The sequence below is a fragment of the Aquarana catesbeiana genome, linkage group LG01 (assembly GCF_042186555.1).
Source record: "Aquarana catesbeiana isolate 2022-GZ linkage group LG01, ASM4218655v1, whole genome shotgun sequence".
Classification (NCBI taxonomy): Eukaryota; Metazoa; Chordata; class Amphibia; order Anura; family Ranidae; genus Aquarana; species Aquarana catesbeiana.
The window spans coordinates 608,842,075-608,859,367 of NC_133324.1; the positions used below are offsets into that span (position 1 = coordinate 608,842,075).

The 17,293-nt window shown below is 42.8% G+C and overlaps 1 protein-coding gene across 1 annotated transcript in view; it reads right to left on the reverse strand.

The window, feature by feature from the left end:
* The window catches only part of LOC141108133 (beta-1,4-galactosyltransferase 1-like), a 225,648-nt gene that overhangs the window by 94,280 nt on the left and 114,075 nt on the right, over positions 1-17,293 (reverse strand). Inside the window, exon 3 of the mRNA XM_073599408.1 lies at positions 9,101-9,327. Coding sequence (XP_073455509.1) covers positions 9,101-9,327 — 227 coding nt within the window. The remainder of the gene's footprint in view (positions 1-9,100; positions 9,328-17,293) is intronic.

Sequence of the window (17,293 nt, forward strand, 5' to 3'; positions counted from 1 at the left end):
ATTTTAATTTGATCGGGACCACGGTGTCATGGCTTAGCAGTCATGATACAGTTTACAGAGGGGAGGGTATAGCCAGGCAGGATCAGCCAAGTTTTTTAGGTGGCAGAAAGTGCCAAATGACACAACACAAGTGCTGTGCTGTATAACATGCTTTAAAGGTACAGGATCATAAAAACATTTTTTGTAAGGTTACAAAAGTTTTAACAACGCTTTATTGATTACTTGTCATTCACATCATAATAAGTGGCCATATACTGTGTATGTAATTTTTCTGTCAACTGTTTTGTGACTGATATATACATATAAGATGTTGTTCACTGAACATATTAATGTAGAAATCAAGTAGGGATCATATATGAATTTATTTGCACAACTGTTATACTGTACATACTACATATGTCAGCTTCCTTAGGGCTGGGTACTACAATGAGGTAAGTTCTGCATCGTTGGTCATCATGTTTATCATACTTGCTTGACCAGTTACGGTTCATTCTCATGTTCCTTGAACACAAAATTTATAAATCAGATAGAATAGTCTAATTATACTGTATATGCACAATTCAGTTATAAATACAATTCAATACAATTTTTGTTAAACCGCTGCAATAAGAAAAAAACTTTACTTTGTAAAATAATCAAACATGCTGTGACTGTCAGTCACCGACTCTCTGCTTTGCCCGCCCCCCCCTGCTCACTGGAGCGCTAGGCTGTGGATGGGGTGGGAGTGGCTGGATCAGGCTCTCAGGGTCTCACTGTGTCTGAGAGAGGCTGAGATAGGCACCGGCCCAGACTTCTGGGTGGATTCCGTCCATATGGCTGTGATCTTTCCCAGCCAGGAGCGGCTCTGTGACGTCAGCCAACAGCGGGCTTCAGCCTGCTGTCAGCTGAAAATGGGTCACAGGAGTGCAGAAGGAACAATCTTTGGCTGTACTTTTCTTTTAAACAGTTCAACTTTACCTTTGGGATAAGGTGATCCTAGGATGGAAGCCCTTTTATCTTCAAAAAGCTTTACTAGGTGGAGACCCCCTCAGACACTTCCCTAAACTCCCAATTAGCAGAGGCTTGAGCTTCCCTGTTTGTCAAGGCTCAGCCACTGTATTGGGTGTAAAGCTGTAAGGGGAGGGTCAACCCGCATGACCCACCTTCCTGCCCCTGAAAAGGGGTTACAAATAGTGGTACTTTTGAAATCTTACTGCCCCTGCATTCAGGGGGCAGCATTGTTGAAATAAAACTTCAGTCTACAGATGCTACTCAGAGATCATAGTCTACAGTTGAAGCAATTCTTATGAAATATAAACATTTGCAACTGTCAAAAATGCACAGCTCTGTGTTAATAGGTACCACTTTTATTTTGGAAGTACTGTTTTAGAGTTACCGACAATAAGATTGGCCATGCATTTGGATTTTGTATACCGTTACTGTTTGTATAGAGAAGTGTGACTTGGGACATATTTCTTTATGTAAATGCACAATGTATTATAGTTATGTGCAACTATAGAGTTAATCATATCAGAGGACTTTGTCCCCATGATCTCTTGGTGGGAGGAGTTCATGTCTAAACTCTGCTGAAGAAGGGAGGAGCTATAGAACGTATGTTACAAAGCTGCAACTGCCTTCATGTGAGCTGATGAACTGCAAGGTGCAAGTTGTTTTATGCCGCGTACACACGATCGGTTTTGCCGTCGGAATAAACTCCGAAGGTTTCTCCGACGGAACTCCAACGGAATTCCATTCAAGCGGTCTTGCCTACACACGGTCAAACCAAAGTCCGACCAAAGTCCAACCGTCAAGAATGCGGTGAAGTACAACACTTACGACGGGACTAGAAAAAGGAAGTTCAATAGCCAGTAGACAATAGCTTCCGTCTCATACTTGCTTCAGAGCATGCGCCGTTTTTGGTCCATCGGAACAGCATACAGACGATTGGTTTTCCCGATAGGAATTGGTTCCGTCGAAAATATTTAGAACATGTTCCATTTCTAGGTCCGTCAGAATTTTCGGGAAAAAAAAGTCCGATGAGGCCTACACACGATCGGAATAGACGATGAAAAGCTTCCATCTGACTTTTTCTGTTGGACATTCCGCTCGTGTGTACACGGCTTTACAGATACTGTTTCTTTGCACCAACTTCAGTCATCCACGGTTCTATTCTATTTACAGATCTACTGTGGTGGAAAGCAATCTGCTTACCGATACCAGGTGAGAATGGAGCCCTTCAGAAACATGGCATTCTGCATGGTTCTTAGCTACAAGCTAATGGGGATTATGGGGAAGATGCAAAACATCAACCACCATCAGAACATTGTTCACATCTGATCAATGTGTTGATCAAAATGCTGCCAAATAATCTGCCACACAGGAGTGGACTGATCACCTAGATCCATCTGTGCAGAGACCCCTGTTTCTTACAGTTAGCAGCTCTCCGCTCGGGGGGGGTGAGAGAACTGAGCCATCGGCGATGTTTGGAGGCTCGGTTCTCAATGCAGAGATGCCAGAGGACAGCTGCAACATCGGTCTGATCAATGCTCATCCATGCCTCCTACCAGTTCCTATCAGTGCCACCTATCAATGCTCATCAATGCCACCTATCAGTGTCCATCAGTGCAACCTATCAGTGCTGCCTACCAGTGCTCAATGCCCAAAAGTGTTCCCTATCAGTGCTCATCAATGCTGTCTATCAGTGCCCAGTGGTGCAGCCTATGAGTGCTGCTTATGAGTGCTCATCAATACCGCCCATCAGTGCCACCTATCAGTGCCCATCAATGCAGACTATCAGTGCCACCTATCATTGCTCAACAATGCTGCCTATCAGTGCTCAATGCCACCTATCAGTGCAGCCCATCAGTGCTGCCCATCCCTGCCACCTATCAGTGTAGCCTATCAGTGCTCATCAATCCCTCCTATCAGTGCCCATCTGTGCCTCCTATCAGCCCTGCCTATCAGTGCCTCCTATCAGCCCTGGCTATCAGTGCCTCCTATCAGCCCTGGCTTATCAGTGCCTCCTATCAGCCTTTCTTATCAGTGCCTCCTATCAGCCCTGCTTATCAGTGCCTCCTATCAGCCCTGCTTATCAGTGCCTTCTATCAGCCATGCCTATTAGTGCTCATAAATTCCACCTGCTTTCTCGGCAGAGCTCTGAGAGAGCATCTCTCTCCTACAGCTCAGAGCCGGCCTGGCATTGACAGTTCTCCCTCCTGCCTCGAATGCATGGGAAAGGAGACACCTTGGGAAATGTGAAGCTAAGGTCGAAACTGCATTTGATCAAGGAAGCACACTTCTTGTGGTGCACACAGGAGAGGCAAGGGGAGAAGGAGTAGATCGGCTGTCTCCTTTCCTCTTCATGTGAGGGAGGAGGGAGAACTGTCAATGCCGGCTCTCAGCTGTGTGAGAGAGATGCTCTCAGCTCAGAGCCCTGGGATTAGCAACCCCACTGGGGCTCCTGACAGTGGCGGAACACCAGGACCAGGTCGCAAGTTTGACCTGGTAGTTCCTCCACTGCCCCACAACCACCACCCAGGGATTTTGAGAAGAGGCCCTTGTCCCCATCAACATAGGGACAAGGTGCTTTGGGGTGGGGGGAGCCCCCCTGCCCCGTAGCACCCCCCATGTTGAGGGCATGTGGCCTGATATGGGGGGGGGGGCGCTCGCTCCTCCTCTCCTTTTCCTGACCTGCATGCTCGGATAAGGGCCTGGTACGAACTGGAGAGGACACCACGCCGTTTTTTGTTTTTTTTTGTATTGCTGGCAATGGTTTGCAGCCATGATAATCAATTTAAATGTCATTTTTATCTCTTTACAAATGTCAGCTTAGCTGCAGCGGGTTCTATACATGGTATAGATGCGTCCCTTTACAGACAGACAGACTAAGGGGACCCCCAAGCACTGTTTTTAAAGGAATTTTTCATTTTTATTGTTTCACTTTAGGCATCATTAAAATCATTGCTTCTTTAAAAACAATCATTTTTTAAAAAAACATTTGCATTGATGCATGTCCCCAAGGGCAGTACCCGTGCCCCCATACTCTGGTTATGGCCAATAACTTGCATATTAGCCTTCAAAATGAGGACCTTTGATTTTTCATGTTCGGGTCCCATAGACTTTACAGACCCCCCACTCTATACTGAGAGTGGGGAGTCTGTACTTAATAAAGGGGGGTCTGTAGTTAGTGGAGGGGGGTCTGTAGTGAAAGGGGGCTATAGTTGGTGGGGGGTGTGACACCAATCCTAGTAACGCCACTGGCTTTGGCAATGCTTTGGAGCGCCAAGTAAGAAACATGGGGTATAAATTCTGAAGCAAAGCAGCACAAACTCAGTAGTGTGTACAGTACTGCAAGGTTCACCTTTTATTTATTGACAGCTGCTTTGATTGGCATTCAGAGTGCTTTAAAAATGAGGGTACAATGCCACATTTTTAAGCAAGTGTAAATGAGGCGTATGAGGTACATTATTATTATTATATGCGATTTATATAGCGCCAACAGTTTACGCAGCACTTTACAATGTATAGGGGGGACAACACAATTACAGTACAGTTCAATACAAAAGGTACAGGAGGGCCCTGCTCATAGAGCTTACATTCTAAAGGGAGGGGGTGGTGGTACAAAAGGTAATAGCTGCAGAGAATGATTTGATGGGGATAGTTGTTATGTGGGTGTGGGATAGGCTTCCCTGAATAAATGAGTTTTCAGGGATCTCCTAAAGGTGGACAGGGTAGGGGCTGATCAGACATACTGGGGCAGGGAGTTCCAGAGGATAGGAGAGGCTCTGGAGAAGTCCTGAAGGCGAGCATGGGAGGAGGCAACAAGGGAGCTAGAGAGCAGGAGGTCCTGGGAGGAGCGGAGGGGACAATTTGGGCGATATCTGCAGATGAGGTTGGTGATGGAGATGGGGGCGATGTTGTGAATGGCCTTGTATGTTATGGTTAGCACTTTGAATTTTACACGGTGGGGTAGGGGAAGCCAGTGAAGAGATTGGCAGAGAGGGGCGGCAGTCACAGATCGATTAGTGAGGTGTATTAGTCTAGCAGCAACATTCATAATAGACTGAATAATAGACTGCGCAAGGGTAGGCCATTAAGGAGAGAGTTCCAGCACCTGTGAGTGGTGACACGCTCGATTCGGCCCATTGGGGGCCACAACTACAGGTGAGAGGCTGGGGGGAAACGATTAGTGTACTCCGGAACCCGATTGGACTGAGTTACTGATTATCCAACACTGGCTGTCACCGAGGGTGGTCCGCTGCACTTGCACTTCCTCATTTTCTCTAGAAGATCTATTCCGTGCTGTCATCTGGAGTGGCACGCTACTTTTTTTCAAATCACATTCTTGCGATTATTTGGACAATTTTCTATTTAGTCTGCTTATAATCTCTGTACATTTATTGATATTTATTATTGCACAAGCACTTTTTTATCACTGTTTTAAGAAATATTTTTTGGGTTGTGAACTTCATTGCTTATATGCACTTACTATTTTTGATGTTTTGTGTATGGTATTATTATTAGATATCTACACATTCTTTCATAATTGCTCTATTATGCGCATTGCACTTTTGGTTTGATGCACAGTATCTTGGTATTGATTTATTCATATAAGTCGCACTGGATCTAGTTTTTTCTTGCATCGTTTTATTGTTACATTAGGAGTCTTCTTAATTGTTGCATTTATTGTCTTTTTCACTATTTATGCACATTGCACTTTCATTGGTGAGCTACTGCTAATCACTTTATCATTGCACGTTATAATGAGGACTGCTGTTTATATCCACTTGGATTGAATATTGATTCTTCTACCATTTGTCACTATTTATTGAGAGGAGGCATCATTAATTATTTATATTTATGCACTTTTATTAGTGAGCTCACGTTATTTATCATCCTTTGATTTGCACATTGATTTATGCCATTGTCATTTATCTTCTTTTTATTAGTCATTTGGAAGATTGTTTAGTTCATTTCATTTTACTTTTTCATTACATACTGTTTTTATTTGTTATCTTATTCTAGATGAGGTAGCGCCACATATTTATTTATTTCAGTTTTGTCTTGAGCTCTGTGAGTACACTCTTTTATGTTGGCAGCTTCCCGTGTCTGTTAGAGAGTTTGGTTTTTGGCGCACTAGATTCTCTGTTTGTTGCTAGTCAGGAAGGGTTGAATTCTGGTTAAGGCGGCAGGATTTAGCCAGTGATTGGATATGGGGGCTGAAGGAGAGGTCAGAGTCAAGAATTACACCCAGGACCCTGGCATGTGTGGAGGGACCAATGGTTGTGTTGTTGATATTAATGGTGAAGTCATGGGGGGGGGGGGGACCGTGAAGGAGGAAATATAACAGGCTCAGTTTTAAAAAGATTAAGTTTGAGGAAGTGGTGTGACATCCATACCGATATGTCATTCAGTAAGTTTGAGATCCGTGAGGAGATCGAGGGGGTGAGCTGAGGAGTGGAGAGATAGATCTGGGTGTCATTGGCATAGAGGTGGTATTGGAAGCCATGGGAGGTTATCAACTGGCGCAGGGAAGAGGTATAGAGTGAGAATAGGAGAGGCCCAAGGACGGAGCCTTGGGGTACCCCAACAGAAAGAGGAAGGGGAGTGGAGGAGATGGAGTTGTAAGTGACACTGAAAGTGCGCTGAGATAGGTAGGAGGAGAACCAGGATAGCAGATTCACAGGTACATAACCCTACTCATTCACAAAAAAGTAAACCATACAAATTGACATCACAGTTTTTGACTGGTCCTTTAACAAAAAAAACCCCACAAATGTCCCATGTTCTATGACAACATTTGTTGTCAATCACGTTGCCCAGCAATGAAGATCCACAATAAACATGGAAGCCCGCCAACCCATAGAAAGAAAAATATCTTGCCAACACAGTCCATTCCTGTCACTCGCTTGTGCTGAATGACATTTCTTGGTTCCCACTGCTAAACGTAAACAGGGGATGGGGGTTCCCGGGTAATAAACTGTAATTGAGCATATATTGCTACAACCATATTTAGTCAGTCAATGTCATTGCACAAATATCATGTGGCCTTATTTGGTCAGTGATGTCAGCACTATCCCCGCCCCTTTGTTTACATGGCCAGGAATTCTGGGCCTGTAAATGAATGTGTTCGGTGTTGTCACTGGTTTCCAAGCGCCAACACCTGCCTGCTTCCTTGGGACAAAAATTGTATTCTTTTACAGTCAAGGAAGCTGCCATTTTAGCCTCTGTTTGATCTGCAAGTTGCTATGTTGCTACAAGTGTGATGGCTGGACAAATCACATCAGAGCTAAAGCAAACTTGTAACTGTTATCTTTCAAGGCATGCCTTGAATGTACGTAACTGTTTAGGCAAACAGCGAAATCTGTGGGTTTACTTCCACTTTAACATCCACTGAGAAAAAGGAAGCTGTCATATACTGTAGTATAGCGGTAGAAATACCACCAATATATATGACGTTCAGCTCCTACTAAACGATCAAAAGGTCTGATGTTTGAATAAATGCCCAAACAGCCAAAGTTTGGTCCAAACCTGTGTTTGGACCGAACCTTGAGCTCATCCTTACACACAACCTATGGAAGGGCCTCCTCTAATATTTTTTATGTATCACACACCTTACACTATACATTTTGTAATTATACAAGATAATCCCTTCAAAGATGATATCCTGTTATCTTGTTATGCAGTTGCATTCAAACGCAAGGCAGAGTGTTTACAAGAAAAGGGAGTGGTTTGCCTGAAGCTCAAACACACGTGGATTCACACTTTTCTGTGCATATGCAGCGGGCATGGTATTGCACACATGTAGATATACCTAGGCCCATATATTTTCTTTTCTCTTTTACACTAAACTGAAGCACCTAGATGTGAACTAACCCTAGAAAAAAATGGGAATGGGATTTCTATGCAATATCAACGACAAAATGCATGTATTTTTCTATCTCAAAAACAGACAAGTGTGAATAGGCCCTACCTCTTTTGTACCATATGGATTGACTGCTGTACATTTTAATCGAATAAAGGTGTTGTATCTGAGTGCTGCCGTCCAGGCTTATTCGTTTGTTCTGTGAATAGGCCCTATCAGTACATGCTGTGTCAAAAGAAATGCAGCAGGTCAACACACAGCCTTTGAATTGCCATATGTATTGCCCAATTAAAGTCACTAAAATTTTGCTGGCCATTCCAAACGCACATCAAATGCAGGAAAACAACATCTGTTGACATGAACCCCAACTCTCTCTGATCATTACACCAACATATCTTACAACTACATACATTCCTCTAAATAAAATACTGCAGTTGAATATGAGTTCTATTGCCATGTCATTTTATAGAAAGAGAAGAAAGACGAAATTATTAGAAGGTATTTTCTAGAAAGCATTAATTAGTTAATTTAAAAATGTTACACTAATGCCCCGTACGCGCGATCGAAAATTCGGCCAGCAAAAGACCGATGAGAGCTTTTATTCAGAAAATGCGACCGTGTGTATGCTCCATAGGATTTTTGCTGGCGGAATTCCAGCCAGCAAAAGACTGAGAGCATGTTCTTAATTTTTTGGTCGGAAAAAGTTCCGATCGGAAATTCCGATCGTCTGTACCAATTCCGACACGCAAAAATCCTACGCATGCTCGGAAACAATTCGACGCATGCTCTGAAGCTTTGAACTTCATTTTCTCGGCTTGTTGAAGTGTCGTACTTCACCATGTTCTTGACGGTCAAAAGTTCAGCTAACTTTTGTGTGACCGTGTGTATGCAAACCAAGCTTGAGCGTAATTCCTTCGGAAAAACCATCCAAGATTTTTCCGACGTAAATTCTGCTCCTGTGTACGCGGCATTAGGCAGGTTGATGGATTTAGGCCACAATGACAATAGACATTTAGCATATGTGCATCCAATCCCAGCAGTTTAAGGCACCCGGGAGATACAAGTGCAGTGTCCAGCCAAACGATCTGACAGGCTGCAGGTAGCAGGGCTGGTACACACGAAAGTGCTGGGATTGGACACACACGGGCTAAATGCATAGTATGTGGCCTCACTTTTACTTGATATCTTGTGATACATTTCTACTACAATAGCTGTTTTGCAGGATTAATTTAACAATGAAAGGGATTTTGTTTTTACCTGTTCCACCACATAAATAGCATAGTCAGCTTGCTGTTTTTGTAGAAAAGGATGCATGTTGTACAGCCAGATCTTAAGATGTTGTTCTCTGTTTCGAAAGGGAATCACTATAGCGATTTTTTGAAGTGCTGTGCAGTTCTCTGGCTTGCTGTGACCACCAAGTGGTAAATTTGCATTTTCAATTATTCTGTTTTCAAGAGAGACATTCATTGCAATGTGGTAAGGACCTAATAGTGAAGACAAAAATGCACAAAATGGTTATGCATTTAAGGCCTTGAAAAGATTAGGATCACTCCTATCAAAAATTCTTTTATTGCACTGTACAACAGCTTGAGCCTTTGCCCTAATACTCCATACACTGTTAAACTGTTCAATGCCAGAACAACCTGACTTGCATATACAGTATGTAACTTTACTTAAAAAACATCACCCTAACTTCTGGAAGCATACTATACCTGGATATGATAATTGTTATTGAACAGAAATTATACACATACATAAACACATAGGTTAAACTGGACGGACCTGTGTCTTTTTTTCATTTTAAACTATGTAACTAACCAGGCTTACGTTTACAGTTATTTTTCTTTTTTTTTTTCACAATCAAAGGTTTATTGATGCATATGATATTACAATAATTGGATGTAATACAATTTGAACAGCGAAAAGAAAACACGTGAGCATTTATCCTTAGTATAAAGGTATTACATTTAGTAACTGTTATATGCAAATGGGGTTTCGTCATATGATTAAGTAAGTAATTATTGGAGTTTATGAAAGTATTATGAACTATTCAGTATGGAACATGAATAAGGGAGGGTGACGGGGAGGGTAGGATAAGAGGAGAGGTAAGGGTAGGGGGGAGGGAATGGGTACGGGTAAGGAGTACTATAGAGGGTAAGGGGTAATAATTAATAAGTAATGAGTATCCCACTATAATGAAGAGTGGTGTTTTAAGAGTCATGACATCAGAAATATATTAAAATATAACCGTTAACCAACAGTAGAGATCAAAATAAGCAGTATTGACGCGTATTGTAGTTTAAAGTACTCTAAGAGTAATAGACAGCGTTTTCCCTGAAAGACATTAGTTAGTGATTGCGTCATAAACAGAGGAGTGTATAAACACTAACCACGGTTGCCAGGTGCGGTTGAAATTTGTGCTATTTTCCTTCTTCATGGCAGCAATCTCTTCCATCTTGTATATGTAATTAATCCTATCTAACCAGTCTTTAATGTGTGGAATATGTGTGGTCTTCCAATGGAGGGGTATTAGCGTTTTAGCGGCCAATAATAAATGTCTAGAAAGGGATTTTTTGTATCTGCTTATGGTGAGTTTATTGACATTAATTAGACAAGCAGCAGTGTTGAATTCGCTTTTTGAATCTGTTATGAATTTGGTCCATTTTATCACTGTTTCCCAGAAGGCCTGAAGTAGTGGGCATTCCCACCAAATGTGAAGGAAGTTGCCAACCTCCTTCTTGCAGCGCCAGCATATGTCAGAGTTTGTGGGGGACCATCTCCTGGCTTTATGTGGTGTGATATACCATTGGGTGAGAATTTTATAAGAGATCTCCTGGTATTTGGTGCTTAGAGAGCATTTATGAGTCATAATACAGGCATTCTCCCATTGTTTAGAAGTAATTTTAGTATTTAAATCTTTTTCCCACTTGTTTTTATGCTTTAAGTCATCTGTGTGTTGCTTTTGATTCAGCCAGCAATAAGCTAGAGAGGTAGAATTGGTTATTGGTGCTCTTTCAAAGCATAATTTTTCTAGAGGGAGTAATGGTAAGCTGTAAGATGATCTATGTTTGCTATTTATCAGGAAACTTTTGAGTTGCATACAGTACCTGACCGCGAGATTGTGTTTCCAGCGCGATACCATCACGCTGGTTCTCGGCGACAGGGTACTGTGCATGTCGCGCTGGCTCACTGATCAAGAAAGGAAAACTTTGTTTTCCTTCCACGATGAGTGACAGGCAGTGCTGGAAGCTGTCTGGTATGAATCCTGAGGCGGGAACACCGCGCCAAATTTTAAATGAAAAAACCGGCGTGGGTTCCCCCCCAGGGGCATACCAGGCCCTTAGGTCTGGCATGGATTGTAAGGGGAACCCCCTACGCCGAAAAATTGGCGTGGGGTCCCCCCCCAATCCATACCAGACCCTTATCCGAGCACGCAGCCCGGCCGGCCAGGAAAGGGGGTGGGGACGAGCGAGCGCCCCCCCCTCCTGAGCCGTACCAGGCCGCATGCCCTCAACATGGGGGGGTGGGTGCCTTGGGGGAGGGGGGCGCCCTGCGGGGCCCCCCACCCCAAAGCACCTTGTCCCCATGTTGATGAGGACAAGGGCCTCTTCCCGACAACCCTGGACGTTGGTTGTCGGGGTCTGCGGGCGGGGGGCTTATCGGAATCCGGGAGCCCCCTTTAATAAGGTGGGCCCCCCACCCTGTGTGAATGAGTTTGGGGTACATGGTACCCCTACCCATTCACCTAGGGAAAAGTGTCAATATAAAAAAAACACAGTACACAGGTTTTAAGAGTAATTTATTAGTCAACTCCGGGATCTTCTTCCAACTTCGGGGGTCTCCTCCCGACTTCTCCCGGTGTTCGGCCTCTTCCCCCGCCGCTATCTTCTTCCAGCTCTATTGCCAGCGAGGGGCCCGGTCTGCTGCCGCTGTCTTGTCGCCGCTGTCTTGTCGCCGCTGTCTAAGATGATCTCGCCGAGAAATGTGGCGAGATTGACACAATATCGCGGTCACCTACTGTATATAGCCACGTGCCAGGAGGTGATCCTTCCCATTCAGCCCTGAGTATATCTAGGGATTTAATGTTAGAGTTAACTAGGCATTGGAAGGCTGTGCGGGTCGGCATGTTCCTCAAATGTAGACCTGGAATAAAATCTGGGTTGTTGGTAACAGGGGTTAATGGACCTGGAATTGAGGCTAGGTTATTGGGGCCGGCTACTTTGTGCCAAATTTCAAGTGTGTTTGCAATTAGGGGATGTTTTATATTTTTATCCGATTTGGAATGTATGGACCATGGATAGAAGGTTAAGTTGAAAGGGCTTAGAGTTTGTTCTAATTGGATCCAATCTTTGTTCGAACTATGGCAATGCCAATCAATGATTCTTGTGATGTGGGATGCTAGGTAATATTTTTTGAAATTTGGGAGTCCTATTCCCCCTTTGTATTTGGGTAGGGAAAATAGGTTAAGATTTATTCTGGGTTTTCTATCAGCCCATAGGAAGCGTCTCTGTGCTCTGAGGAGGTTGGTGAAGAAGGATTCAGGAATTTTGATGGGAAGCGTATTAAACAGATAAAGTAATCTCGGTAGGATTGTCATTTTTAAAATTGAAGCTCTGCCGAACCAGGAGAAGGTTTTAGTTGTCCATTTTTGGAGGTCATTGTTCAAAGTGATGAGAAGGGGTTTGTAGTTATTTGCAAATAGAGAGTCAAGGTTGCTAGTTAAATTTATCCCTAGGTATTTCAATGAGTTTTGTTCCCATTTGTAATTATGATTATCTTTCATCAATTTGAGTTGGTCAGTTGGTAAATTGATATTTAGCGCTTCAGATTTAGACTTGTTAATTTTGAAATTGGAAATATAGCCGAATGTCTCGAAAAATTTCTCAAGGTTGGGGACAGAGATGTGGGGGTGTGTCAGAAAGAATAAAAGATCATCCGCGTATGCGGCAATTTTATATTCTCTGTCTCCTAACTTAAAGCCCTTAATATCTGCAGACAAATTAATAGTTCTTATTAGAGGTTCTAAGGATATGATGAAGAGAAGGGGCGAGAGGGGGCACCCTTGTCGAGTCCCATTTCGTATCTTGATTGGGTCTGAGAGTATATTGTTGACTTTAACTCTAGCCTGGGGGTTTCGATAGAGTGCTGAGATCCATGAAAGCATATTCTCATTCAGTCCGATATGTGAGCAGGTAGACATCATGTAATCCCATGAAACTCTATCGAAAGCCTTTTCGGCGTCAGTAGAAAGAAGGAATCCTTTTGTTTTAGAATTGTGGGCATAATGAATTAAGTTAAGGGCTTTAGTGGTATTATCACGCGCCTCTCTGCCTGGCATAAAACCTACTTGTTCGGGTCCTATAATCTTTGAAAGGAGGGGTTTTAATCTATTGGCCAGTATCTTGGCCAGAATTTTTAAATCTATGTTTAGTAAAGATATAGGCCTGTAGTTTGCGCAGTCTGTGTGGTCTTTGTCAGGTTTGGGGATCACGGCTATGTGGGCCATGAGGAACGTGTCGTGGTCCTGGTTATGTTTTGCTAGGTAATTGAAAGCTGATATAAGAGGTTTAGTTAGAACGTGGGTAAATGTTTTGTAATATTGTGAGGTCAACCCATCCGGTCCAGTACTTTTACCTGACTTGAGATCTTTGATGGCATCTAGTAGTTCATCTGTGGAAATAGGTTCCTCAAGATTATTTAGGTCAACTTGGGAGAGTGAGGGTATCTTGCTGTCTGTCAGAAACTGTTGTATCGTTTCCTGTTTTGTCAGTGATAGGTGTGGGGGTTTATGTTGTTCAGGTATGTTGTATAGTTTTGAGTAAAATTTGTGGAAGAGGTCTGCTATATCGGTAGGTTTATGTCTGAGAATTCCGTCTTTGTCTCGTATTGCATGTACTTTTCCAGCTTGTGTCATGTCTTTAAGGGCTTTAGCAAGTAGTTTCCCACTTTTGTCTCCGTATTCAAAATATATACTTTTTTTGAAAAAAAGTGCTTTTTTGGTCTTTAGATCTAGAATTGATTTTAGTGAATTCCTACAGCGTCTCAATTCCTCTTCTGTAGAGGTTAAGAGGGATTTTTTGTGTAGAGTTTCTAGTTTAGCTATTTGTGAAGTCAGTTTAGAGATTTCTTTCTCCTTTTCTCTTTTTAGTCTAGATCCCCATTTCATTAGATGACCTCTCATGACACTTTTGTGGGCTTCCCAGTTAGTCAAAGGATTGGTGTCTGTGTCTAGGTTATGCTTAAAGTAGTCAGTTATGCTGTCCTGTATTTCGTCTTTTACTCTTTGATCAGTTAAAAGTGCTGCATTAAGTCTCCAATTAAAGGTCGTTTGTTGGGGTGAGTCAAGTCGTAGGGATACAGCCATGGGGGCGTGGTCAGAAAGAGCGACTATGCCTATTTCTGCAGCTTCCAATTTGTTTAGGTCTCTCTGTGTGACAAAAATTAGGTCTATCCGAGAGTATTTTTTGTGCGGTGCTGAGAAAAAGGTGTAGTCCCTTTCAGTCGTGTGGATGAGTCTCCAAGTGTCTACTAGTGATAGGGAATTTAAGAGCAGTTTGAGGCGTCTCAAGATTCTGTATGTTAGGATGGTATGGCCTGTTGATGTGTCTTTTTGGGGAGAGAGGGGAACGTTGAAGTCCCCTCCTAGGATAATGCATCTTTCAGCGAACCATTTTAGTTCATCTATGATTTTACGACAAAATGTAATGTGGGCTGTGTTTGGAAAATAAACGTTAGCTAGTGTAACGGGTGCTCCTGCCCAGTCTCCTTTAAGAAAGAGGTAGCGTCCTTCTGGATCTGTAAGTTTTTGCTTTAATTTGAAGGGTGAGTTTTTGTTAATGAGAGTGGAGACTCCTTTAGATTTGGCTAAAGGGTTAGTGGCATGATGCATTTCTGTGAATATGTTGTCTGTGAATTTGGGTATATGTTCGCTTTTAAAATGAGTTTCCTGTAGGAACACGAAGGACGGCTGGGTTTTTTTAAGTTCTTTAAGCATTTTTGTTCTTTTTTCAGGGATATTTAGGCCGTTGACATTATGTGAGATTAGTGTTGGTGATTTTCCTAGGAATTTATATGCCATGCTGGAAGTTGTTGGTTAATTTACTCGGAAGTATTGAGATGAGTGGGTTTTGTTTAGTATTTGATTGTTAAGTGAGATGTTCTGACCTCTTTTGGCGTACTCCAGGGGGGATGGGGATTGGTACGAGGGGGGGTGGGGGGTAGTGGGGAAGGTTAAGTGGGGTTGGTTGAGTGTGTGCTCAAAACCCACCAAAAAGGTGGGGAGCCAATTAGTAGCCTAGATATCTAGGTACTAATAGAAACTCTGGGGGGTATGTGGGAGGCGCGTTGGTGTCGTTATTTATTATTTGTTACTTAAGAAAGTTTGGGGTATAGAACTATCTCGTAGGATGCTGCAAGACCCGGGTGTGTCTATCAAATAGTATGAGAAGCAATTTTAAGCCGCTTGTTTGTTGTCTTGTGGAAAGTATCGCTATCCGTGATCTGTTTAACCACAGAGAGCGACACCCTGCCCAAGTGCTGAAGAAGGGTGGTGTAAGTTAAAGCGGAGCGCCGCCGAAAAAAAAAATTTTAAAAGTCAGCAGCTACAAATACTGCAGCTGCTGACTTTTAAAACATGGACACTTACCTGTCCAGGGCGCCCGCGATGTCGGCACCCGAGGCCGAAGCGTCTCTCTGTCCTCGGGTGCTGCCGCCTCCATCTTCGGTAAGGGAATCAGGAAGTGAAGCCGTGCGGCTTCACTTCCCGGTTCCCTACTGCGCATGCGCGAGTCGCGCAGCGCAATACGGATGGTCCCTGCTGCCTCTGGGACCCGTGTGTTTCCCAGCAGGCAGCGGGGAGGGAGCAGGAAGTGGCGTAAATAACCGCAGATTCTGCGGCTATCTATGCCGGAAGTGGGTACAGATACCTGTAATATACAGGTATCTGTACCCCCCTCCCCCCTGAAAGGTGCCAACTGTGTCACCGGAGGGGGGGAGGAATCTAATGAGTGGAAGTTCCACTTTTGGGTGGAACTCCACTTTAAATACCTGTAAATATGGAGAAACTTTTCTGTTCGTCCCAGCAGATATACACATTTTGCGAAGTTCTGCATAGGTTGAATAAGGTGATCAACATATAAAAAAAAAAAGTTGAGAGAGAAAAGAACATAAAAAAGAAAATAAGAAAAAATGTAAAACCAATCAAACCATTTAACGTTGTGAAACCAAAACCCTAATAGCAGGGTACTTTCTATTCTATTCCGGTATAATGCAACGTCCTGGAATTAACCTTTAATCTAATCTAGTCCTTAGATCAAATAGGTCCCAGGGTCTGGAACTCAGAAAGCACTAAATGAAATTAGGTCTACTATAATAATGTTCCGTAGTTTTATGCGTGTGTGAGCTTTTTGATGTCATATCAGAGTCCGATACCTGTAAACTGAAAAGGCTTCTGTAGATAATTCCATCTAATAGTTCCTTTGTAATGCTTGAGTAGAGGAAAAACCAGGTAAACGAAGTCTCGTGTTATCAAATATCCTTTCAGCCTGGTGTTATTTGGTGATCTCCCAAAGAAAGGATAGAGTATCATATAGTGTCACACATGCAGACATGAGTCTGTATATCCACCGTTTGGTTAGAAAGAACACATGTGGGCCTATCGTTCGGGCTTCCGATGATGGTGTGTGAATTAAAAGGGAATGCTGCACGAATGTCACCATACTCATTTGGAGTAGGAGAGACATCATTATGAAGAGGTCTAGTTGGTTGGTGACGGCTTCGTGCCTGTGAACGTATATGTTTTGTAGGCATCTCTGACTCCTGTGTAGAGTAAGGAATCAGGGGTGTATTTAGAATAAAAGACAGGTTCTCATTAAGGTAATTGCTAGAGACGGAAGCAATCATCAATCATCAATAGAGGAGGGTGCGAAGAGATATCCATTGAAAAAATCTGTTTCCCCATTTATAACTGAGTTCTTGCAAAATGGGTTTAAACAATATGAATTTCTGATATCCTGGTTTCTTCTGCCATTGTATACATTTATGGTTTACAGAGATATGTAGGGTACACAGAATAAATCCATTAAAGATTGAATGTGTATATTCCAGAGCAGGAATTTTAGAAGTAATATTGTAGTTTCAATTGTTGTGCGAAGTCGCCCTCTAGTGGATCTTTATAGCAGGGATCCTATTACATTTTAATGCTTATAGATTTTGTAAGAAGGTTAGTGAGGTTTGAGGCAGGAGTGCTGAAAAGGGATTGAGGATAAGAAAAATAAAAATGGGGGTGGGAAAAAGGAATCAATAGAAAAATAAATGTTTCCTATGCCAAAAAAGGAACGAGCAGAGCAATCAGGTGTCTGTTATAGGTGAAATCCAGATAAGTGTCACAGTGCTGAATTTTATTTAAATCCAATGATTTAAAATCATTTTAATCTTTGGCTTTTGGCACTT